Raw genomic sequence first — 26,310 nt, 5'->3', positions numbered from 1 at the left:
TAATGATTTGTGTATGGGTCGGTCTTCCCCACTCTTCTGTGAGCTGCTCCTAAGGGCAGGGTTTTTGTCTTATTTATCTCTATATTCCTAGAATTCAGCCGTGCTCCCAGTGTAAAGGGATTACTTTAGAACCTCTGGTTGGAATTAAGCTGGACTGGACCAAGGTGGGAAGCATCAGAATACCTTGCCTATTTCATGAGGTTGTATATGAGATTAGACAGGAAGAAGAACAAAGGAGGGGGGGAGGGGGGTGGGAGGAGAAGAATTATTATTATACAGGAAAGTAGTGTAAATCTTTATAATTCCCAGTTATAATAAGTAGTAAAAGTGGGTCAGTCAGATTTTTTTTCTCCCTTATAAGCAACATCTATACAGATACTTAAATATCGCCACTCAAAGAAAAGGTTTCAGGCAGCCCGTAAAGTTCAAGTTTTATCTCAGAGGCTTCTGTGTACATTATTCATATACAGCATAAAAATAAGTCATATCAGGCTCAGCTGAAGGTAAGACCATGTCGAGAAAGTACAGTACAGTAAAGAACCAGGGAGACGTTTTCAGGGAAACTCCTTGGAGGAGAGTCAGTCTCCACACTCATTCAATCTCAGTTTTTCTCAGTTCAGGCCACAATGTATAAGAACTGGAATGGGGAACATCCGTTTAATGGTTACTGGCTTGGGCTCTGAAACCAGCCTGCCTTTATTCTAATCCTGCGTCTTTTACTTACTCTGTATGGACTCGAGCAAGTAAATTCTCCACTGCTTGCCTCAGTTTCCTCATCTATAAAATGAGGATTAAAAGAGTTAATACTTGTAAGGGGTTTAAGCAGTGCCTGGCCCATAGCAAATGCTCAGTAAATATAATTATTCACTATCTTTAGTCCTTCTTTGTTCGTTGTCAAATGGCAGGGTATCAATTGCTCGAACGTCCTTACTTGTATATCTGTCCATCTGTCCATGCATTCATTTAACAAGTATTTTTGAGTGCTGACTATGTGTCTGGTACTGTGTTGGGTGCCAATGGCACAGAAAATGAGTAAGACATGGCCCTGTGCCTAGTAAATTCACGGTATTGTGTGTGTGTGTGTGTGTGTGTGTGTGTACACACGTGCGCATACGTGCGTGGGTAAGGGAGACTTACAGTTAAGCAGGTAATTTTAACGAACTTGCTAAGTGCTCTACACGGAGAAGCACACGCTCATTTGGACCATGAAGAGAGGGACCTAATGCAGTTCCAGATGGTCAGGACAGGCTTTCCAGTAGAAGTGATATTGAAGATGGATGGGTATAAGTTGGCCAAGTGAGAGTTGAAAGTGAATGGGGCAGGTATATTTTATACCAAAGTAGCCACCTTGATAGAGGCCTGAAAGCAAGAAAATTGTGAGTGGGTCAGTATGGAAAGTCAAGCAGGGAGTGACTAGATGCAAGTCTGGCCAGGGAAGGAGTTGTTATACCACCAGGGGCCTTTCCTGCGAGGTAATGAGAGTTTGGCTGTATCCAGTGTTAGCCAGTAGAGAAGCCCTGAAGACATCTTAGCAGAGATCAAAATGTTTAGATAGTTTCTATCATTTGAACTGGTTTCCTTGGAAAGTTTTGCTAATTCCCAGCGTGTACAATTTACTGCTGCTACTTTTAGGCCCCGCTGTTCCCCTGTAGACTCCTATCACAGCCCTGTAGCCCTTTATTGAACTTACCTGTTTTTAATTCTGTCTCAGGAGACTGAAAGCACCTCAAAGACTATGTTTTATTTATCTCTGTATCCACAGAATCTATAACAGTGCTTGGCACAGAGCAGGCACTTCACGGAGGCTTGATTAAAAAACAGGGTTTGATTTTAGGAAAATGTATTTCTTCTTATATTTCTAGAGCAAAGCGTTATCAGCTAAAATCTAGGCAATCAAGTCAGTGAACTGAGTGCTCTTTCTCACGGGGGCAGTGTGATCCCTAAGAGCTGATGCCCACCAGATTCATAGTCCATCTACGAGCACTGCTGTGTGTCCGTACTGTGCTCAGCCTTGAGGGAGATGTTTTTTAAATTGAAGTATAGTTGATTTACAATATTGTGTTAGTTTCAGGTGTGCGGCACAGCGATCCAGTTGTGTGTGTGTGTGTGTGTGTGTGTGTGTGTGTGTGTGTTCCTTTTCATATCCTTTTCCCTTATAGGTTATTATGAAATATTGAGTAGAGTTACCTGTGCTATACAGTAGGTCCTTGTTGGTTATCTGTTTTATATATAGTAGTGTGTATATGTTCATCCAAATACTTTTAAGATCTCATTAGATAGTTGTGAAACTACTGCATACATACACAGAACAACCCTCACATCCCCAGGATGTGTCTGGGAATGCTCAGTTCTCAGTAAATGTTTGTGAATAAAAAATAATTGAAGAAGGTGTGAGGAATGTCTGCTAAATGTTCTGAGTCCAGTTGAGGGAAAGTCTGTGAGATAGTTTACTCTCATAGGGTTTCATTGAGGAACCTGGGCCTTGGAAGAGAAAAAAGGTCTAGAGAGAGAGAAGAAAGAGGCAGAGGATTCTAAAGAGGGAGAAATAGCATGGACATCACTTCATAAAGACTAATCACCACTTAATGAAATCTAAGCAGTTGGAAATCATGAAAGCTCTGATAATAGTTGGGTATATTGGAATTCACACAAGAGAGCCAATTCCAGGCAAATTGTAATTTGGACAGTGTATGTGAAAGGACTAGCAGTTGCTTTAGCAAATAGCCTAAGTGGGCCTTCACGACAATGTTAATTAAAGCCAAGTTAATTAGTTAATTAAAACAAAAGTAGCAAATGATAGTTTCTAAAATTAAGGTGGAGACAATGCTAATGTTTCTGCCACCTGACTAGAAACCCTGGGGAGGGTTTTACCTTCTGATAAAATTTATAATTTAGGGCTATAGGCCTCTGTCATTAATTTAGCCATGAGAGGTCTACTGCTGGGCTTCCCTGGTGGCGCAGTGGTTGAGAGTCCACCTGCCGATGCAGGGGACACGGGTTCGTGCCCCGGTCCGGGAGGGTCCCACATGCCGCGGAGCGGCTGGGCCCGTGAGCCATGGCTGCTGAGCCTGCGCATCCGGAGCCTGTGCTCCGCAACGGGAGAGGCCACAACAGTGAGAGGCCCGCATACCGCAAAAAAAAAAAAAAAAAAAAAAAGTCCACTGCTTCTCAGAACCTCAGCTCCATGACCCTGGAAATTCTGAATGTTGTAGAGCCAGAACTTTAGACTCATCAAATTCAATGCTTTATTTAGGTCAGAACTGGTTTTGTGTTCATTTGTCAATTTGCAGCTGAAGTGAAGGCCCTAAACGGAAGCATGGCATTATCTTCCTGACAGTGATTTGATGCTGCACCATGTCATGCTGGAAGATTAGTGTCTAAAACCAAAATGTGAATCACAGGGACCTCTATACATTGATGGCATAAATAGTACGTTTCTCGATAAAAAAATCTATAGTGACTCACTCCCTCTTAAATAAAAATCTCCCCGTGCTATTTCAGTGAATTGAGTGACTGACTCCGGGCACTTTTCTTTTTTGTGCTCTAGGGTGAGCCTATTTAACTTCTCAGAAAACTGCTCAGACCTGTTCGAATTAGCTCTATTCTTCCCTTAGGTGCTCAGAGAACAGAAGTGATTCTCTCTCCAAGATCGGAGGTGGAATTGGCTCTTTCTAGCCCCCTTCTCACTGAAGATATGAACTATTCTTCAGGCCCCCAGAAACCTTTCTTCTCTTTTGGCTATGATGATGGTTTCCAAAGAGAATCACCCTTGTAGTATCAATTCTCCAGCAGGTTAAGGGAGTTACTTGAAAAAGTAGTGTTGTGTTCAATAAGCTTGGGGAAAGATGGAAAAGGATTAACACATGAGTGATTGGTTTATACACTGCAAGACTTTTCAGTTTTTATCTCCAGTAAAAGAATAGTCAGAGTCTCTTCAAGTTTGTTTGACCAAATACACTTTTTTTCAAGGAGCAATTTTGTCAGACTCGCTTTCCAAAGAAAACATTCTGGGAGATGCTCCACTCCGATGCCCAAAAGCTAAGGCCTGAGTTAAAAACTGCTGCATAACTAGTCATGAGACCATGGACAGGCGTTCTAACCATACTGGACCACAGACCCCTCATTTGAAAAATGGGAATGATTATTGCTTCTACTTTCAGTATTTTGTGACCACTAGACAATTCTGTTAATATTACTACTGCCACTAATGCTACTAGGTACTTCACTTTCCATGGCAGACACTATTCACTGGTGTATCCAACAAGCACTTGACAGCTTCCTTTCAGTCTCCATTTCAGAAGATGTAAGAGCTAAAATGCATGCTTTCCAATACTCTCTTGCAGCTAGGGGTAGCTATATTGAGACAGTTTGGGCCAATAAGACATAAAGGCAAATTCGTAGGGGACTCTGAGAAGATTATTGTTTTCCCTCATAAAGGGGTACAATGCATGGAGCTCTTGTGCATTCATCAGTAAAAGGCCTAGAGAATAGCAGAGATGTTGGCTCTGGCATCACTGAGCCCTGGAGGAACGCCAGGAGCAGGCTATCTGCATATTTCTTGTAACACGAGGAAAACGAAAGGCAAACAAGTCATGTAAATCTCTGAAAAACAGGTTGACTTGCAGCTGAACACACTTCTAAAGATTCACCTACCATTTATTGAGTGCTTTCTATGTGCTGATAGAAAGCATTTAATACATATCAATTCAGTTACTCCTTACAACAGGGGTTATTATGTACCATTTCACAGGTGAGGAAACAGACTGAAGTACCTTGTTCAGATTCACGCAGAGTGTTCACTAACTTTTGGAAATATAGTTACTATAACCTCAGAAGTTGTTATCATCTTTTTCACTCTAAAGTAGGCAATTAGTGTCCTCTCTAGAATGGAGCCCTCACCGTCTGCCACGAGACGTGGAAGGGACATATATAAGCCTTTTCGGAAACAGGGCCCAAACCCAATCTGGATTTATAGCAGCGTACTTCACCATACACTAGATGGAAGCAAGCAGAACCAGGCTAGGCTGAGCAGAGCAGCTGCTTCTCCCCAAAGACCTACATCCAAAGATTTAGGTTACATATTTAATGTCACTCTAGATCCCAACAGATAGGCTTATTGGCATATTACAGAATTCAAGCCTGAGAAGCACAACTAATGAAAGTAATTTAGACTAAAATGTGAAAATATTAGGAGCACTCAAGTTCACTTGTTCCCCAGTGTGAAAGGCAATGTGATACATACTGGCCTTTATAAAACTATAAACTAAAAGGTGAGATAAATCCATACATAAGCAGTTATATCTACAATGTTCTGAACATCTTGATTTTGGATCACAGAGAAGGAATACCTAGTTTGAGAGCTCATGGGAGGTATAGAGGAATTTTAGTTTGGATCTAACTTTATTTCTTAGAATTATAGCTTCAAAGCAGGGAGCAGCTATGGGATGTATGTGATGCAAGGGTATTATAGCTTTCTCGGGCCTTTCTTCTTCTCTATATCAGAAGCAGGTCCCAGCGTGAATATCCTGGTTAATGGCAAAAAGAAGTCTCTGTATAATCAGAGGATAGCTTGTCTCAGCCATAATCATATAGACAGACCAGCATTTGCCAAGACCTCATACAGAAAAGCCAACAATTGCCAAAGGTGCCTCTGTACCTTCTTTCATATTCTAATACCCAGATGTGCTGATTACAGAATCCAATCATTAAGAACTACATGACCCTAGAGACGTGGATGGGTCTAGAGACCGTCATACAGAGTGAAGTAAGTCAGAAAGAGAAAAACAAATATCGTTTATTAACTCATGTATGTGGAACCTAGAAAAATGGTACAGTTGAACTGGTTTGCAGGGCAGAAATAGAGACACAGATGTAGAGAACAAACGTATGGACACCAAGGGGGGGAAGTGGCGGCGGGGGGTGTGTGATGAATTGGGAGATTGGGATTGACATGTATACACTGATATGTATAAAATAGATAACTAATAAGAACCTGCTGTATTTAAAAAAAATAAAAATAAAGCCCTCTGTTTAAGAACTTCCAAAAAACCCCCCAAAAAACAAACAAAAAAAACAACTACATGACCCTGTAGGGAAAACAAATTAAAATAGGACCCCAAATCCTAAGAATTCCTGTTTCTATTGGCATTACCAGTGAATTTTGTTGCTTATGCTGTCCTTTTATTTACTAAATTAGAAATGAAGTAGTTGAAAATAGTAATCTAATGTTATTAGAGGAATGTTAGAATTATAGCAAAACGTGAGATCAGTGGGTGGGAATCTTGAGCAGAAACTGATGACCACAGGAGTGCAGGGGATATTTGTAATACAGATCACAGCAGGCTTTGTTTATGGTTTCCTTTGCTGTGCAAAAGCTTGTAAGTTTAATTAGGTCCCATGTGTTTATTTTTGTTTTTATTTTCATTACTCTAGGTGGTGGATTGAAAAAGATCTTGCTGTGATTTATGTCAAAGAGTGTTCTGCCTATATTTTCCTCTAAGAGTTTTATAGTGTCCGGTCTTACATTTAGGTCTCTAATCCATTTTGAGTTTATTTTTGTGTATGGTGTTAGGGAGTGTTCTAATTTCATTCTTTTACATGTAGCTGTTCAGTTTCCCCATCACAACTTACTGAAGAGACTGTCTTTTCTCCATTGTATATTCTTGCCTCCTTCATAGATTAGGTGGTGATAGGTGTGTGGGTTTATCTCTAGACTTTCTATACGGTTCAATTGATCTCTGTTTCTGTTTTTGTGCCAGTGCCATACTGTCTTGATTACTGTAGCTTTGTAGCACAGTCTGAAGTCAGGGAGCCTGATTCCTCCAGCTCTACTTTCTCAAGATTGCTTTCGCTATTCGGGGTCTTTTGTGTTGCCATACAAAAGACAACCTTCAGAATCAGAAAAAAAGATTTGCAGACGAAGCAACTCACAAGGGATTAATCTCCCAGATATACAAACAGCTCATGCAGCTCAATATCATAAAAACAAACAACCCAATCAAAAAATGGGCAGAAGACCTAAATACACACTTCACCAAAGAGGATGTACGTATGGCCGACAAACACATGAAAAGATGCTCAACATCACTAACTATTAGAGAAATGCAAATCAAAACTACAATGAGGTATCACCTCACACCGGTCAGAATGGCCATTATCAAAAGATCTACAAACAATAAATGCTGGGGAGGGTGTGGAGAAGAGGGAACCCTCCTACACTGTTGGTGGGAATGTAAATTGTTACAGCCACAGTGGAGAACAGTATGGAGGTTCCTTTAAAAACTAAAAATAGAGCTACCATATGACCCAGCAATCCCACTCCTAGGCATATACCCTGAGAAAACCATAATTTGAAAGGATTCATGCATGCATGCTGATGTTCATTGCAGCAATATTTATGATAGCTAAGAACATGGGAGCAACCTCAATGTCCATCAGCAGAGGAATGGATAAAGATGCAGTACATATATATACAAGGGACTATTACTCAGCCATAAAAAGGAACAAAATAGTGCCATTTCCAGAGACGAAGGTGGACCTAGAGATTGTCATACAGAGTGACGTAAGTCAGAAAGAGAAAAACAACTATCGTGTAATATCGCTTATATGTGGGATCTAGAAAAAATGGTGAACTTATTTGCAAAGCAGAAATAGAGTTACAGATGTAGAGAACAAATTTATGGTTACCAAGGGGGAAAGGGGAGGTGGGATGAATTGGGAGATTGGGACTGACATATATACACTACTATGTATAAAAAAAATAACTAATGAGAACCAACTGTATAGCACAGAGAACTCTACTCAGTGCTCTGTGGTGACCTAAATGGGAAGGAAATCTAAAAAAGAGTGGATATATGTATACGTATAACTGATTCACTTTGCTGTACAGCAGAAAATCACACAACATTGTAAAGCAACTATACTCCACTAAAAATTAATTAAAACAAAAACAACTGATCATTGTAGGCTTAATCTTATGAAAGTTAGTAGAACCACTAGGGGGAAGTAGTGTGCACACTTGAAGACAAGCAAAAAGTAGCTACATTACTACATTCTCCAGTCCATTCATTCAACAAACATACCGATGAATGATTATTGAGTGTCTTCTATGTGTCAAGCACCCTTCTCAGTACTTCTAGGCCCTGGAGGCACAGTGATGAACAAGGTAGACAAGGCCTCCACTCCCAAGCTTATCCTGCTTAGATTGGGACAAAGGGTATGTTCTACAGTCTGGCTAGAAGCTAGACAATGTAAAAATGGAGATGCTCTAGAAAGCCCAGGCTATACAATCAATGTATGTATAGGTTTGTTCTGCCTTATATGATGCTCTCTTTGTTATGAAGATCCTCCTCATTGCATACCTGACACAGAGACATTCAGGTATGGGCAAAGACTGACAGCTGTTAACTTAGTTAATAGCAAACACTTAAGTACTTATTGTGTGGCATACACTTACATGTATTTACTTATTTAGTCTTACAACTACTGTATGTAATATGTATTTCATTAACTCCATTCATCAGAGGAGGAAACGGAGGCATAGACACGTTAAGTGATTTGCCTGTGGTTACACAGCTAGTAAGTGATGCTGCCCAGCTAACTGGGATGTTTAATCCCAGTGCTGCCCAGCTCTGCACTCTGCTACCTCCAATAAAGTGTCTATTGTGTGCTTGGCCTTTGCACACACTATTTCTTTCACTCTTGACAATCCTATGCGGCAGGTGATATGATCTCAATTTGGCAGATGAAGGAAGCAAGGCTCAGAGACAAGAAATGGTAGTGCCAGTGTTCAAACTCAGGACAAGCTGGCTACAAGGCCAGTGCTCTTCACCATTGCTGCATGTTCTCTCCATGGAGCCTGCCCTGGTGAGTTTTTGGGGTGTTTAGGCACGGCCTCACAATTCCGTCCCTCCAGCAACCGGTTTGTTTTCTCTATCAGGATTCCCTGGAAGATTTTATTTGAAGAGAGAGTTTAAAGAGAGGCTGATAAAATAAAAGTTTGGAAAAAATAAATTTTCTTGGATAAAATAAAAGGCTTATCTTGCAGAAGTTGCAAAAAAGAATGTTTTAGAAGTCACGAAGGCAGATGGAAAATATGCCAGCAGTTAGATATATGGAAGGTCTTCTATGTATAGGCCATGACATACCCAGGATTTATTGAGGAAGTAGAAGGGGTTATTTTCCCCAAGGTTTACAGTTTAGTTGAATACCTTGCACAGTGTACGTGGAAAGAGATGAGAGGCATATAGGAATCAGAAAAGAATTGAGAGAGGCAAGGATACATGTTAATAATGTAAATGAATTGGGTCATGCGGATAAACTCCCAAGTATCCTATGAGTCCTTTTTAGTCCTCAGCAGACACAGTACCTCTACCATCACCCATAATTCAGGCTTTGAAGAATCAGGGCTGATAGGAAAGTAGGATTTCTCAGGAAGGCTAAATGATGGTATAAGAATTGTTCAAGGATTAGTATTTAGCTATTTATCTTCCATTTGAAAAATGCTTATCTTCCACTTATTTGTCTAGATTTTAGGAAAATTCTCAAATCTCTATAGAGTTTGCAGACTGATGCTCTGACTAGCTCTTTTGATGTATTTTCTTAAATATTATTCCCAGTAACAATCTATGTAGCCTTTTTAATACCTCCAAATTTGTTCACAAGCCACTGATAAGATGATCTCATTGCCTTTTGAAGTGCCTTAGGGGGCATTTATCACATAAGAAAGTCCTCCACATGGAGGGATATCATCGGCTGTTGGCTTCAGATTCTTTTCAGATGGGAATTGGCCGCTAACTACTACCTGGGACGCTGGCCTTGGTGGATGGGATGAGACTATGGACAACAGAGAAAGTGGGAAACTGGCTGGTTGTTTAGGAAGGTTATATGCAAAGCCCCTTTGTTGTTTTGCCCCTTTCAGCTACTTAGACATGTCCCAAAGAGTTCAAGTTGCCCATTAAGAATGAAAGTATAGGGCTTCCCTGGTGGCGCAGTGGTTGAGAGTCTGCCTGCCGATGTAGGGGACACGGGTTTGTGCCCCGGTCCGGGAAGATCCCACATGCCGCGGAGCGGCTGGACCCGTGAGCCATGGCCGCTGAGCCTGTGCGTCCGGAGCCTGTGCTCCGCAACGGGAGAGGCCACAGCAGTGAGAGGCCCTTGTACCGCAAAAAAAAAAAAAAAAAAAAAAAAAAAAAAGAATGAAAGTATAAATTATATTTTCTTGTGCCTCTGTGGGGTGGGCAGTCAAGGGTTCTTCTGGGCTTGAGAGAGGTTCAGGCACATGTAAGTGCAGTCAGATGTGTAAGGCTCTTGGTGCTCTGCTCTCAGCATAATCTTTGTTAACACTAATTTTCTCTGTTCTGTGCGGGTGAATTAGAATTTAGTCCACTGTGTATCTCTGTCCCCTCAGGACCCGGAGGTCCTTGCCTTGCCTCAGTGATTTAGCTGTGCTCTCCCTGTTCTGACCTCACTTCCCTTTTGTTGTAAGTCTTTGCTTTTTCTTCTCTATCTCAACTTTTATGTTTCTGGCCTTAGGTTAAGTCACCAGGCCCATACCCAATTAACTCCATAAAAACCATTCAGTGCAAACGTCCAAAGCCCTTTCCCAGCACCCTGCCTCCCCTAGTTTCAGTTATTCAGGTATTCCGCATCTAAAGGGCCTGGGAAACAAATGCCCCTGATTCCGCCCTAGGGGCCAGTGCTCTACAGCACCTGCAAAACTTTTACCTTAGGGTTTCCCCAGAGGAGCCCCTCCTCTTCCACAGGTTGACCAGGCTGCTGGATCTGCTGGCTGCCGAGGAGGATTTGCCATCCCCCACGTGCATGCGCACCACCGTGGACGTGGTGAAGGCGCTGCGCACGTTTCTCTCTGGTTTGGCCAGGATGATGTATACCTTCGGCACAAACATGCAGCCGAGCGCCACTGTGGCGCTGAGGCTGACGGAGAAACACATGGTGATGATTTTGTAGTTGCTGCCAAAGTAGATGGGCACAAAGGCCAGCCATATAATGCAGGTGGTGTACATTGTGAAGGCGATATACTTGGCCTCGTTGAAGTTGGCTGGAACGTTTCTGGTCTTGAAAGCATAGAAGGTACAGCTCAAAATCAGCAATCCATTGTATCCAAGAGGAGTGACGACTCCTAGGTTGGTGGTGTTACAAATCAGGTAGACGTCTCGAATGCTTGGGTAGTCGTGCATTATGTCGGGAGGCTCCATTATAAAGAGGGCGATGATGATGCCCAGCTGGATGCATATGAGAATGAAAGCAATCACTAGCTGGGCACAGGCACTCATGAATCTGGGCTTTTTGGTACAGATCTTCTTCTTGCTGCCAGCCAGGATCCTTGCAATACGATTGGTCTTGGTTACAAGGGCTGAATAGCTCATGGCTGGGGAGAGACCGATGCCTATTCTCTGAAGGTAGCAGTAAATCTGTTTGGGCTTTGCAATGAGGCAGAAGGTACATAAGTAGCCCAGGCAGATGCCAGCAAGGATAATGTAGCAGAGTTCCCTGCTGGAGGACTTGACTACTGGTGTATCACGGTAAATGATGAAGACTGCGGTGACAAACAGGGTGGCTAGCAGGCCGAGGCAGGCAAACACCACAGCTGCAATGGGCTCAGGGTCACCCCAGCGAAGATACTGTACTGGGATCAAATCACAACCTGCAGAGACACAGACACATATTGAAAAAGAAGGAAGAAATATTGACTTGGGTCACTTGTGCCTAAGTTGTAAGCAGGTGCCTATGATCCTTAGAGTTTGTCTCCAGTCTACCCTTCTAAGCTCAGTATCCCATACAACTCCTTTCTTCATATATTCAGTCATAAAATATTTATCTTTAGATTATCAAATACATACTCTGTGACAGGAGCTGTTCTAGGTTCTGAAAACAAAAGATGATGAAGAACATATTCCCCGCCCTCCAAAAAAAAAAATTGGTGGGGGTTGGGGGACTTTTATAGAATTACCTACAGGTGGGATAAGGACCATGAAGAAGTAGAGCATGAACCCTGCCTCAGTCTGTGGGAACAGTAAAATCTCCTTCAACAGGAATTAGCAAATGCAAGTGTTGTGGTTTGGCTGAATTTGTGGATTTGGTAGGTTTGGCAAATAGAAATTAATTGTAAGGAAAGAGCTAGGGGGCATTGGAAGCATGAAAGGAGGTTCCATACAGTAATGTGATGAGTGGCCTAAGATAAGTCTGGAACGTAGGCAGGAGGCGATCTTGCAGGGCAGAGAGTCTTAGATCAATGGGAAGTCATTGGAGGGATCTATGTAGAGTAAGAGGAATCACGTGGTCAGATTTGCGTGCGTGTGTTTTAAACATTATTTTGGTTGCTGTGTGGATTTTGGATGAGGTAAAGGTGTAGAGAGATTTGAGAAATACTGGAAGCAATATAGGCTGTTTAAATGCATGTGGGGATATGTGAAAGACAAAGGCATCAAGGATGACCAACATCGGTCCTTGAATCCACTGCCAAAAATCATGACAATTTGGCGTCATTTGGGTTATGTGCCTTCCTTTTAAATTTCTTTAGGGCAGTGATTCTCAAACTTGGCTACACACTGGAATCACTTAGATATTTTAAAAAAGTACTGCGGCCTGGGTTTCAGTGCCAGAGTTTCTGATTTCATTGGCCTGGGTATCAGGATTTTTAAAAGGCACTCTAAGTGCTTCTAAACTTGCAGCCAGAGTTGAGAACCACTGCTCTCAAAGGATCATTCTTGTCAATTAGAGTTTTAAAATGGAATTGAGATAGCGTTATTGAGTGAGTAGGAGAGGAGTTAGTAATCCGGAGCCCTGGACACTTCAGCAATGTGGCAGAGATTATTCACTGCCTGCAAATAGCCATTCTCCCCTTTATCCTCAGCAACAGATCTCCGTTTCCTTTGGGGTGGTAAAGGATGCAGCTAAAACGCTACATTTGCCAGCAACCTTTGCAGTCAGGTGTGCCATGTGATAGATTTTAGCCAGAAAGATGTAAGCAGAGAACTCCTTCAAGGAAAATGACTCATCTTGGAAAGTACCTTTTTTGCCCTTCCTGGCTTTCTCCTTCTGTCGACTGGACTATACACGTGATGGCTAGAGCTCCAGCAGTTATCTTGGGCTATAAGGTAACATTAAGGTCAGAAAACATGTTTTGGGATTTGGAAGAGAAAAATGCAGGGAGCCTGAGTCCCTGTTAACCGTGGAATCACTGACTAGCTCTGGACTGTGTATATCATATTTACCTTGTTTAAACAACTTTTATTTCCCTTATATATGCAGCCAAACCAAATCCTAATTGATATAGCTGTAACTTCCTGTATCTCCTGGTCAAGGGTATTGTAGTAAGTGGCTTTGAATATCAATGGCTACTAGGAGGTAAGGGAGACAACAGTAACAGTATGTAATGATGGCGTAGGGGAGCAGAATTTGCCATCCCCAAGTATGTCTCTTTGAGATATTAATTACTTTCAGCTGGTTATTTTCTAAGAAATGGCAGACGGGAGAAGAAAACTGAAAACCCCACTAGGAGAGACACACTTTTGTAAGGAACATTTGCATTCATAAGGGAAATCTCCATTTGGAAGGGTAGCACCCTCACTGTACAGTAGAGGAGGGTGTCCAAATCTCTAGAAGTTCTTATCAGTAGAGAAGGCAAAGACTTGAATCTGCATAAAAACCTTTACCCTTACTGTGCTTTTCCTCCCCTAGCTGACTGTCCCCACCCTCAACATCCTCTATTGTCTTTAGCTGAGGACGGTACTTAAGATGAGGGCTTTGGCCATTTTGGTGAGTTACTCATTTTTCCTGAGTCTCTCCCATGTCTACAGGTTGTTAAACTCTTTGATTTCTCTTCTTAATGTCTCATGTCAATTTAATTCTTTTGATGTCAGCCAGAAGAACCTAGAAGGGTAGAGGGAAATTTCTTCCTCCCTGACAATGACAAAGAAGCGTGGGGTTCTTTCAAAACGTGTCTAAGGCAGCTCTGTTGTAGAAAGAAACGAAAACATTCTTTCTTCTCTCTCTTATTTCTGCCTTGCCAGTCTTTTTCTTCAAGATCTTAGGTTTCAAACTATTAGTTTATAGTAAGATGCAATACGGGCTTAATAGGATTTGTGAGTTAGCCTAGGATCCTCAGCACACTTTACAAAATAGTTTCTGTGGGAAAATGTATGCTTAGTTTAAAAACCTGTGCTTTTTTTTTTTTTTTTTTTTTTTTGCGGTATGCGGGCCTCTCACTGCTGTGGCCTCTCCCGTTGTGGAACACAGGCTCCGGACGCACAGGCTCAGCGGCCATGGCTCACGGGCCCAGCCGCTCCGCCGCATGTGGGATCTTCCCGGACCGGGGCACGAACCCGCGTCCCCTGCATCAGCAGGCAGACTCTCAACCACTGCGCCACCAGGGAAGCCCAAAAACCTGTGCTTTTAACTTTAAAAAATGTGTATGTGGATAGCCCAGACTAAATATGACAGTTATTTTATATAGTGTATAGGATTATAAATAAATACATATCTCATTGCTAATGAATATACCTGTATCTATTTTTAGGCATCTGTGTTCACATATGCTTCTTATTATGTAGGATATCAACTTCTGAGACTTTAGGATACCATAGGGTTTAGGTTCATATTTACAAATTTGTTCTTCATAGAGACTATTTTACAACAAGAAAATAGGGACTCATCATTCCTATCTTTATTCTTCCATAACAGCTTATTCATAACACTGATATGACAATGAAATTCATTATCTACTGTAGTTAATTCTATAGGGGTCTGTTTCCCCTGCTAGGTCATGAGCTACTAAATGTCCATAGTAATTTACTGATATAGGAAAGATGTTATGTGGTACATGAAGCAGGAATCCTTTCAACAGCTGAAGCGAATCACCTGAAAAAATATATAAATATTTAAGGGCTTTCACTTTACTCCTTTTTTTCCCCCTGTTGTTCTGCTAAATCTTAACTGCTTTTATCTAAACGTCATTAGCACCCTAATTACTGAATGTTTTCTCTATGATAACATTCATCACTGTTTTTATGTCAAATATATTCTTGAACTCTTCGTGTGCAACCTGTTAACATCATGTGTGAAACTTAAATCTCCATTAGATATATGTGTTGGAAGAAATGTGTATAAGGGATGCCTCTAATGTGTTGTGGTTATTTTCTCAAAGTTGTCAGAATTTATGTATTCAAATGAATGTTTTTTTTCCTTTAACGTGAACCCCTGCAAAGGCTTTAATGACGCTGCCATTGCACAAAATACTTTTGAAACTATTCTCTTGGAATAGAAAATACTGGATTCTGATTATAGTGTTATAATCATTGAATGTTATCAATTGGATAAGATCTTAGAGTTTCCAAGAATGGATGTGCATCACAGTCACTTGGAGAGTCTACAAAAATACAATTCAGGAGTCTAAACTCAGGAGCTTTCGAATCAGTACATTTGGGGTGGGACAAAAGAATTTCATTTTGAATCAGCAAGCTCAGTGACTATACAACTGGTCCTCGGTTGGCAGCCCAACCTTAGAGATTATCAGGCTGACTTCTCATCCAGTGTGTGAATGTCTTACATGATAATTACTAGATGCAATCACGCTAACCCTACCTAAGGCTTTCCATGAGCTATGTTGTCTCAAGGCCAGGATTAATAGTGGGGGGAGAGAGACTGGAAAGACAGGAGGTCTGGATGGCAGGTAGAGACGGGAGGTGAATAAAATGGTTAGAAGGCTATCACAATAGGACAGGCAAGGGATGTTAGGGCAATAATTAAAAGCCACTGTCCTGAGAACATTCAGCTGGTGAAGACATTTCAGAACTAGGACTGAAAGAAATGATGAGGTAGACAGACAGCAGAGTCAGGAGAGAGGCTTCTAATCAAGCTGATGGCAGTGCTGTTAACCAAGATACAGGCTGTTGGAAGAAAAGCGTCACATTTTATAGGAATGATATCTAGTTCCAGTTTGGACATGTTGTGTTTGAAATGTTTATGACGAGTAGAGCAGCTGGGAGCAGAAGCTTAGAAGAGCTATCAGGGTAGAAGTTACAGCTTTAGGAATCATCTGTGTATAGGTGGAAATAAGAGACATGGAAGTAAATGTAATCAATAAGGAAATTCATGGATATAGATGAGAGCAGAGTCTGGAAGTCTGGTATGACACCGAACTTAAGGAAGGGCAAAGGCAGAGGATATGTCAGGGAAGATATAAGCTAGATCATCTAGAAGGAAGGAAGGGTGTCAGAAGCCAAAGGAAAGTGGTTAATTGGATGGTGCACCGTATCCTCCTCTAACAATGTCACTTCAGTTTTTCTTTCTTTCCTTTTAAAAATCCTTACCCAAAGAGCTTTCACAAAGCTTTGAGCTTCAGTTTTCCAGATATCTCTCCTTGTGGCATATCACTCTCTTATATTTCCCCCCTTTACTACTTTTAGTTCTGTTTCCTCTGAACAGGGGGTGGTGCAGAAGTTCTATCAAATCTCAGAATATTGAGATACTGCTAACCTTATTATGATATAAGTTTAGATTCTCATTAATTGCTACGCCTACTTTGCATTGGTTTACAAACATCTGAATACACTGTTATTCTTCCTAAATCTCTTCCTTATTTTCTTCTGTGAATTAGGGCCTTTTCTGCATTAATGGTTTTCTTTTTTATCCCTGTTTCATTCTTAGTGTAATGGTAAGTACTCAGTATTGGAAGTACTCAGTGTACTGGTAAGTTATCACTGGAAGGGTATGTAGAAGTTAACTAAGAATCTGTAGAATATATATTTTATAGTTTTACTATAATCAGTTTAGCATATGCTTTTTATATTTTAGATTAAAGGATCTTGATCATATTGGTGAAGTTCCCTCCCAACAAGCATATTAGAGTTTCTTAGAAGATGCATAATATTATTTCATTCCTTTCTAGAAATGCATGTGAGGCATAAATTATAAAATCAAGACCTGTTTTCTGATGACATCTATTTAGGTGGCTATCCACTTCTCACTTTCCTCCCCTTTCATGCTTGATCCGTATTCTGTGATTCTCCAGTATAATTCATCCTTTCATAGCTTGAGGTGACATATATTGAAAACAACAGTTTTTTTCTTTTCCATTATAGTTTATTACAAGGTATTGAGTATAGTTCCCTGTGCTATATGTAGGACCTTCTTGTTTATCTATTTCATACATAGTAGTTTGTATCTGCTAATCCCAAACTCCTAATTTATCCCTCCCCCACCCCCTTCCCCCTTTGGTAGTTATAAGTTTGTCTGTGAGTCTTTCTGTTTTGTAAATAAGTTCATTTGTATCGTTTTTTAGATTCCATATAAGTGATGTCGTATGATATTTGTTTTTCTCTGTTTGACTTACTTCACTTAGTATGATAATCTCTAGGTCCATCAGTGTTGCTGCAAATGGCATTATTTTATTCATATTAATGGCTGAGTAATATTCCATTACACACACACACATATGTGTGTATATATATATCACAGCTTCTTTTATCTATTCATCTGTCGATGGACATCTAGGTTACTTCCATGTCTTGGCTATTGTAAATAGTGCTGCTGTGAACACTGGGGTGTATGTACCTTTTTGAATTAGAGTTTTCTCTGGATGTACGCCCAGGAGTGGGATTGCTGCATCATATGGTAGCTCTATGTTTAGTTTTTTAAGGAACCTCCATATTGTTCTCCATAGTGGCTGCACCAGTTTACATTCTCACCAACAGTGTAGGAGGGTTTCCTTTTCTCCACACCCTCTCCAGCAGAAAATACAACAATTTTTTTTAAAGGGAAGGAGAGCTGCCAAAACTGTATTAACCACATTATCCTATGATTCCACTACTGTGCTTCCCATACATCTAACGGGAGATGGACGGCTCACTGATTTCCTGGACGCCTAAAAATGATATGACTACTTAGCGATAACTGGTACTCATGCTTACTGTTTGGGTATTAGTCTTGCAGGAGTAATATTCCTGTAGTTAATAGTTCCTAGACTGTTGCATTCTCAAACCCTCTTCCAGGTGTCTGTTCAGGCAGAAGGAAAGAGGAGTCAAAGATCCTGGGACAGTTGCCTGATGTTCTGTAAGTTGACTAGGCAGGAACTCCTTACCAAGCTCCTTATTTCCTGTATAATTTTGGAGGAAAGGAAGTTGCTGCTGAGAATCTTTGAGCATCAGATGTATGTGTTGTCCGCTGCCGGTCAGGCCATTTCAGGTATACGAAACTCATTCGGGGCTGTTGTGGAACTCTCCTCTCATACGTGAACAGTAGATCTGCCCAGAGTACAGGGTGTTGACTGGGGACTAACACCATCACGCCTGCTAGCAATCTCCTCCATCAATAGACCATTTGTCTGCCTTTCCTCCCTTCTTTACCTGTCGGGATCTGGATCTCTAGGGTGTTGGTTTGAGATAGCAGAGTGATGCAGACTCAGAATTCTTTCTGCCTTGTTCATAACCCTGCTCATTTAATATTTTCTCTTCACTTAGCCTAAGCTAAAGTTTTTCATTACTTCCATATTTCAGAAGAACTGGAAGTGATGTGTGTGTGTGTGTGCGTGTTATATTTAGGTACCTTATTTTTCTTTGTAGCGCTTACTATAATTGTAATCTGTTTTGTGTGTGTATATGTGCATGTGTTAGAGAGAGAGAGAGAGAGAGAGAGAGAGAGAGAGAGAGAGAGAGGTTGAGAGAGACGTCATATTGTTTAGGTCTGTCCTCCCTACTTCACTAAAAGCACCTTTGCATCTTTTGCTCACGAATGGAACCGTGGTACTGAGCACGGTGCCTCACTCATATGGTTAGCACAGCAATTTACAAATTAATATATCTACTATATAATCAAAGTATAATCAAATTCTCATTCTGGTGTATGGATCAAATCATTCTCAGCAAACCTTTCTGTGGCCTTTAGGAAGTCCAAGTTGCAGAACTGTTATGTACTGTTGCAGACAGAAATCTAAATTGAGTGCATTACACCTGAATTTTAGAGTCAGGATTCTGAATCAGAGAGGGCAAAACTAAGTAAGCACCTCAAAGGCTTCCTTCTGCCTAGGGGTGTGACATGTCTCACATTAGAAATATTCCTGGTACTAACTTGGCAGTGATCAGTGTTTGTGATTAATCTAATTTTGAGTAATTCATTGGATCTGGGAATTATGAATAGAAGAAAGAGGGAGGCAGTAACAGAAGTCATTCTTTAACAAGTGTCGTTTAGTATAAAGTTCAGATACACCGTTCCCAAAAAGGCTTCAGTAGTTGTGGCACGCGGGCTCAGTTGCTCCACAGCATGTGGGATCTTCCCGGACCAGGCCTCGAACCCGTGTCCCTTGCGTTGGCAGGTGGATTCTTAAACAATGCACCACCGGGGAAGCCTTTGTCCTTTGGTGCCCTTTGGTGGGTGCCCTCTAGGAACCAGTGGGCGGCTCTCACTCCAGTCAGCAGCACTAACTGGAAACCCCCAAAAGAGTTAGCAGCGAGGTCACTGTGAATCCCACCCATGACCTGCCAACAGTGTTGATCCAACTGGAGCTTTCTCCTTTCTGTGGCCCCCACCACTCAGCACTTACCCAAGACTTCTCACCACTTTTCCCGGACCCCTTCTCCCCAGCAGGGCCTCAGAAGGCCTGTCACCTCCCTGCCCTGTCTCCTGGGCCATGGTGACTCTCTTCTCAGTGTGTCTTTTGTTAAAGATGCCCTTTTTGTATAAATGAAAGATAATTTGGAGTTGTTCTCTCAAAAAAAAAAAAAAGGCATTTTCTAGAGTTGATTGATTTTACCATAACCTTAGCATGAAATAAAACATAACCATGATTCCTCCCTCAAATGAAAATTTAGTCTCTATCCAAAATGTTTGGTAGGTTTTATGGAAGCTGCCTCAATGGGAAGCCACTTTATTCCTGTTTATGCCAGCATTAAAAAAAAAGGGCAGAAACTAACATTTATTGAATGCCTACTAAATGTCAGGTGTTATCCTAGATATTTTAGGTAATCTTCACAATAAACGAGTGAGGTAGGTATTATTAACTCTGTTTTACAGAAGAAGGATATGAGGTTTAATCTGATGCGTTGGGGCTGAGATTAAAACCCTGTGAACATTTTGATTGATTGATTAACTGATTGACTTATGTTGCATCAGGAGAGACAAACTGATCAAAGTGTTCCTTTCAAAGGGGCCCTGAGGTTACTTAGTAGGAAGGAGAATCATGAATAACTGGCAATGTCTGCCACGTGCAAGGAGGGGCTAGTGGTGGCATAAGTATTTGATATTTGACGTAGATCCATTCTCCCTTCTGAGAAATCTCATTGGTTCAAATTCTTCAGCAAGGTTCTCATCCTGGCTTATATGTCCTGAGGGTTGCTAGCCAGACACTGATTGGTAAATTTTTACTTTTGTGTCCCTAAAGTTTTCTAGTGTGGAATGGGCACCAAGTACCCACGGCACACGAGAACAAGGATTGATCGTGGGATATTCCTAACATTGCCACGTAGAGGACTCACAGCCACCCGTTTATCATCGGACCCAGCCTATTTCATGCCCTTCAAGGTTTATTGCATATTTTTTGTTTTAGATTCCCTTAATAAAATGCCCTCAGAGAGCTGACAACTCGGGGCTATAGTTTTTATTTAGCTTTTATATTTTTTTATTGGTTACATTTTATAGGGGAATTTGAAATTGTATGCAAAGATTAATTTCATAATTAGGCATAAAGAATGATTTAATAGTTCTGCAGAGTGCTGAGGGGAAGGATTATCACAGATGCACATTTGTAGGGACCAGCTTTGGAAAAATATGACTTCCGGTCATACTGCGGATGAATAAGAGAGGAAAAACACAGCATATGAATTTAAATAATAAAATGTGCTGACTGGAATACTTTGCTCCATTTTTACCTTTCCCCTCTCCCCTCACTATCTAACTCATTCCTCTTTCATTTTCCAGCTCCTCTTTGAGGATGGCTTTTCTGATTCCTGGAGTGACAGGTTCCTCCCATGTGGTCAAGCAGTTCCCTGTGCCGGTGGCTATCACAGCGCTTGCACAACATTTTTTTGCACATAATAGCACAGCTGTTATGCTCATAGTGAACCTGCTTGTCTGTTTCATGTAGTAGACAGAGAGCAAATTGAGAGCCGGGGACTGTTTGCCTTTTGCTCTACTGTGCCAAGCCAGTAGCCAGTACACAACACGCAGTTAAACAGGTTGAACGAATGAATGATTACGTTAATGGAGGAGAGAACAGTTGAATCAGGAGACATGCATTTCATTTTCAGCTTGCACACAAATATTTCTGGTGAATACGAGACGCTTCCTCTATTTATTTGTGTCTCCATTTGTTTTTACGTTTTTGGAATTTATTTAGTAACGGTGAGCATTCAGAGATATTTTCATTGGATGGGGATCCTTCCATCTGAGTCCTTTTCCATTTTTATGAGAGAGGGCACATTTTACAACCAGGTAGCTTCTTCAGCCTGCTTTCTGCCCGTGGATGACTGGATTACCAAGGATCTCTTTATATTTGAACTGTCTGTCCTTTGCATGTTTTAGTCGTGTCTCCATTTTTTCTATACATAAAATGGAAATACAGAACTCTCTTCCCTATAATGAGGGTTTTAATCTGGAGAAACCCTTGTAGAAGAAATTGCATATGAGAAATTAAAGATCAATTACCTGAAAAAGAGCAGTGAAGCAATTTCTCAGGACTGAGAAAATAAAATGCTTAAAACTAGTTTTGTACTTTACTAGAATAAAACATTAAAGTCATCACTTTAAAACCAAGAGAGGATCAAGGGAATTTTACACACATGATTTGAGCTATAGTGAGTGTTTTACAATTAATTTCCTGGTTTGCTAGACTCTTTTCAGGCTCCCTTTCCTCTGGTTTTAGTCAGTCATTTTTTTTTTTTGCAAATAATCTGCATAGTAAAAAGCATTTTCCTCCTGTGGCTGGTCTTCCATCCAAATGTCCTTTCTGATTTTGTGACTCAGATATTTTTTGAGTGTCTACTGTGTTCTAGGAGCTTGTTATTCCCAAATGTCCGAAACAAGCAGAAACCCCCTACCCTTTAGCTTGTGTTCCAACTGGGGAGACTGACAATATATGATCAGCAAAAATAAGTTAACACATTAACAATATAATGGAATAAAAGGTTATCTATGAAGTGGGGAAAGTAAGAGGTAGAAGAGAGGGGAAAGGGGGACAGTTTGTAGTACTAAACACGTTGGTCAAGGTAGACATTTGAGCAAGGACTTGAAGGAGGCAAGGATAACAGCAGTATGTGTATCTGGGGTGGAGCATTCCAGGCAGAGAGAACAGCTGGGCAATGACCCTAGGAGAACAGCCTTCCAGATATCTTAACAGAAGAACAAAAGGACCAATGTGTTGGGGGATAGAGGGAGATGTAATAAAGAGGAAAACAGTCCAGATACATAACAAAGGTCTAGGTCATATAGAACATAAATTTGACTTTGAATGAGAGCAAACTATTGTAGGTTCTTAGACAGTGGAATAACATGATCTGGCTTACTTTTAAAAAGGTATCTCTGCCCGGGCTATTGAGAAGTGGCTGTAGGTAGAGGCAGGGGGAGAATCAGGAAGATTAATTAGGAGGTTATTTCACTAGTAAAGATGATTAATAGTTATTACCAGGACCAGGATCTTACAGTGGAGGTAATGGGAAGTGGTAGACTTCTGTATTTGAAGGAAGAGTCAGTGGAATTTCCTGACCAATTGACCAAAGGATATGAGAAAATGTAAAAGATGATTCCAAAGTTGTTGGCCTGAGCTACTGAAAGAATGGATTTGCCATCAGGTGAAATACAGAATGCTAAGGATAGAGCAGCCTTGGGGATCAGGAAGGTAAAGACTAAAGGATTTCAGATTTGGAAATGTAGAATTTGATATATCTATCGCACATTCAAATGAATATGTCAAGTAGGCAGTTGAATATTCAAGTCTGGAGATTGGATGAGAAGTCTGGGCTACATATTTAGATTCAGAAATCTTCAGTGTATAACTGAGAACAAGAGACTGGGTAGGATCACCGGTGAAGCAAATGTAGATAGAAAAGAGGATGAAGACTGAGCCCTGGGACACTCCAAAACTCTATTCTTACTTTTATTTCAAACACAGAGTTAGATATAAATGTAAAAACACTAAAGGCAATAGATGCTAGATTCCCTCCGAGAAGGTTAATTCTTTTTCTTGTCATTGAGGAAAACAGGAAAAGTGGATAATGATGCCATTATTATCCACTGAAACCAGAAAAACTTTTTTTTTTTTGTTTTTTTTTGTTTTTTTTTTTTTGTGGTACGCGGGCCTCTCACTGTTGTGGCCTCTCCCGTTCCGGAGCACAGGCTCCAGACGCGCAGGCTCAGAGGCCACGGCTCAGGGGCCCAGCCGCCCCGCAGCATGTGGGATCTTCCCGGACCGGGGCACGAACGCGTGTCCCCTGCATCGGCAGGCGGACCCTCAACCACTGCGCCACCAGGGAAGCCCCAGAAAAACTTTTGATCAGGGAGAGTGATTAAAAAAAAAGATGGCAGGAAAAGAAAAAGAATTCAATTTCAAGCATAAGAGGAATAAAACATCGGTCTTAGTAATAGATTTCAGTTTAGAATGGAAGACAAAAACAGGTGACTGTATTAAACTGTGTTTACTTCAGTGTTCACATAATATGTTCTTAATGTACTTCGGCAAACTGGAAACAACCAACATTAACAGAAAATAACAAATGTGGTTAGTTTATGTGTCCAGTTGTTAACGTACAAGCAGTGATTAATGTACTTCTTGTCATGCATGCATTGGTAACAAAAATAGCAACAAAACATATTAGTCTAAAGAAAACCAGTAAAGAGTGGGCACTGTAGTTGAATTTATCAGCACTCTAGAACCTAAAAGAAATAAATGGGAAACAACAAGAAAAAAAAAAAAAGAAACATGCCAGATGCCTCTTAGTATTGTTGTGGCTCATGACTATCTTTCTGGAGATTCCAAATCATGTTAACCTTGTGTAACCCATTCATTTGGAATCAGAAAGCTAAGAAGGTAAAGTAAGTGACATTAAAAGAGATATTTATAATAGTAAGCTAGTTCAACAAGTGCAAGTTCATTGCCTGTTCTGTGCCATTTACTGGGCTAGACAATCATTGACTTAGAGGACCTTACTTTCCAGTGGGGAAGACTTTCAATAGAGGTTGGAACTTTCTCCAAATTTTCTCATTTATCTTTAAATCAATCAATCAATCTCTATATTCATTTCTCATCACTGTATTTTTTAAACTTAATTAACAGTAGAGTGATAATCGTTAATATAACTGAACTGTTAACAGGTACCAAACTATTTGTGTGCTATTTAATCTCTCCAATAATTCTGTGAACTAGTTACTACTGTTACCTCCATTTTTATGTAAGAGGAGCTCAGAGAAGGAAGTTTATTTTTGCTTAAAGTCACACAGTGAGTCATTGGTGGAGTGTGGATTTCAACATGGATGTGTCTAATTCCAACCCTTTTGAGATTTAAACCGCTATGTTATTGGAAGATAATAAAGAAGAATTGTTCCGGACATGTCTCACACGCAGCCGAAAATTTCAGCTGTATTTTTTAATACTACGTTTGTCATAAATTTCACCTTCCTTAGATAGTATTGGCGAGTCTATGTAACGAATGTAAGGAAAGTCTAGAAAGTGCTTAGGGACCTGGGGGGGGGATTCTATTGTTAAGCAAAGTAGTCACTTCCTTTTACAGCAGCTGGTCACCGTTATGATGCTTGGTCTTTAGAAAAGGATGGTTTCCATAAATAGGCTTTGATAGGAAAAGTGAATGTGAAATAGTGATTCACTTGCGTCAAAACAGCTTGGTTATGTTGGAAAAAATATTTTTGAATACACATTCCTTAGATATATTCGTTAGGGTTTTTCTTTCTCCTTGAAAATTCTTCTCCCTTTTACTTGGTTAACTTCTCATTTTCACATGCATTATTTCCATCTCCTCCCAGAACTGAACTTCCAAGACCCGGTTAATTTTCTCTCCTCAGTGTAATTAGTTTTTACTCTCAGGCTAGCACTTTATTTTCTTCCACCTTTGTTCCTTTCTTGGTCTGTTCATTCATTCATTCTTTCCCTTATTCCTCCTCTCTCTCTTATTATTTATTGGACAAACATTAAATCAGTTTCTCCTATATTCCTGGCGTACTTAATTTATTGAAATTGCTCTTTATTTGTGTGTGTGTCTGCCAGCCTCTGGGATACTCGAGGGTAGGAATTGTGGCTCCATGATCACTATGTGTCCGGTGCCCTGTGCTTTGTTTGAACCAAGTTGGAGCTATTTGCTAATGAGTACTTCTATCTTGCATGCCACCAATGCACAATTCAGTTATCGTATGTATCATATGTTATACTCTGAATGCAATTATGTAAGTCAGCCTTCTTCTACTGTGGACACTTGATGGCCTGGAAATGGAAGGTCAGACACCTTCCATTTGTATCTTTATCAACAGAACCTAGCACAGTGTTGAAAACAGTGTAGAAACATGATTAAAAAATGACTTCTGCTGAATGAATGATAGGATAACCAGCTCGTAGAGCATGTGTTCCTATTAAGATTATTATGTAACCTAGATAAGCCAAGAAATTAGAGGTTGCCATTATGAAAACCTGTTCCTTTTAAAATATTAACAGGAACCGTTTATTAAAATTGTAACAATAAAAACCACATATTTCTCATCTAAATTCATAACAGATTTCCCCTAAAGAATCAGAAACACATAATAAACGGAAAGGGTTTTTTTTACCCTTTCCTCATCCAAATTGAATTGTAGTAATCAAATGGGCAGCACTTTTTACACACATTTGAAATGAAAAATATCATAGCAACCTGGAGATAATTAACATGTGACCAGCTTGAAAGCTGACTTTTTTCTCTTTCTGTAATTTCCTGGAAATGTGGGGCTCCAAAACGTGATTATGAAGAAAGGCATGTGGTGTAGCAGCGAATGGGGGAATCACAGTGCCTGGGCTTGATTTTCCACTAGTTTTGTGACCTTGAGCAACTTATAGAATCTTCCTGGGTCTTAATTAATTCAGCTGTAAAATAATAAAGTCTACCTCATAGGATTCAAAAGGATAATGCATAAGATAGTTAAAAATACTGGTGACGACACAGCACAGGGAGATCAGCTCGGTGCTTTGTGACCACCTAGAGGGGTGGGATAGGGAGGGTGGGAGGGAGACGCAAGAGGGAGGAGATATGGGGATATATGTATACGTATAGCTGATTCACTTTGTTATACAGCAGAAACTAACACACCATTGTAAAGCAATTA

General features: G+C 40.6%; 1 protein-coding gene across 5 annotated transcripts in view; it reads right to left on the bottom strand.

The window, feature by feature from the left end:
- GRM5 (glutamate metabotropic receptor 5) overlaps window positions 1–26,310 on the bottom strand; it is a 530,088-nt gene that overhangs the window by 47,115 nt on the left and 456,663 nt on the right. For all 5 annotated transcript variants that reach the window (XM_065881635.1, XM_065881638.1, XM_065881639.1 and 2 more), the window contains exon 7: window positions 10,726–11,665. In XM_065881635.1, the coding sequence (XP_065737707.1) occupies window positions 10,726–11,665 (940 nt within the window). The remainder of the gene's footprint in view (window positions 1–10,725; window positions 11,666–26,310) is intronic.

The sequence above is a fragment of the Phocoena phocoena genome, chromosome 8 (assembly GCF_963924675.1).
Source record: "Phocoena phocoena chromosome 8, mPhoPho1.1, whole genome shotgun sequence".
Lineage (NCBI taxonomy): Eukaryota > Metazoa > Chordata > Mammalia > Artiodactyla > Phocoenidae > Phocoena > Phocoena phocoena.
Note: the sequence above shows the minus strand (reverse complement) of the source record. Positions and strands in the feature narration are given on the sequence as shown.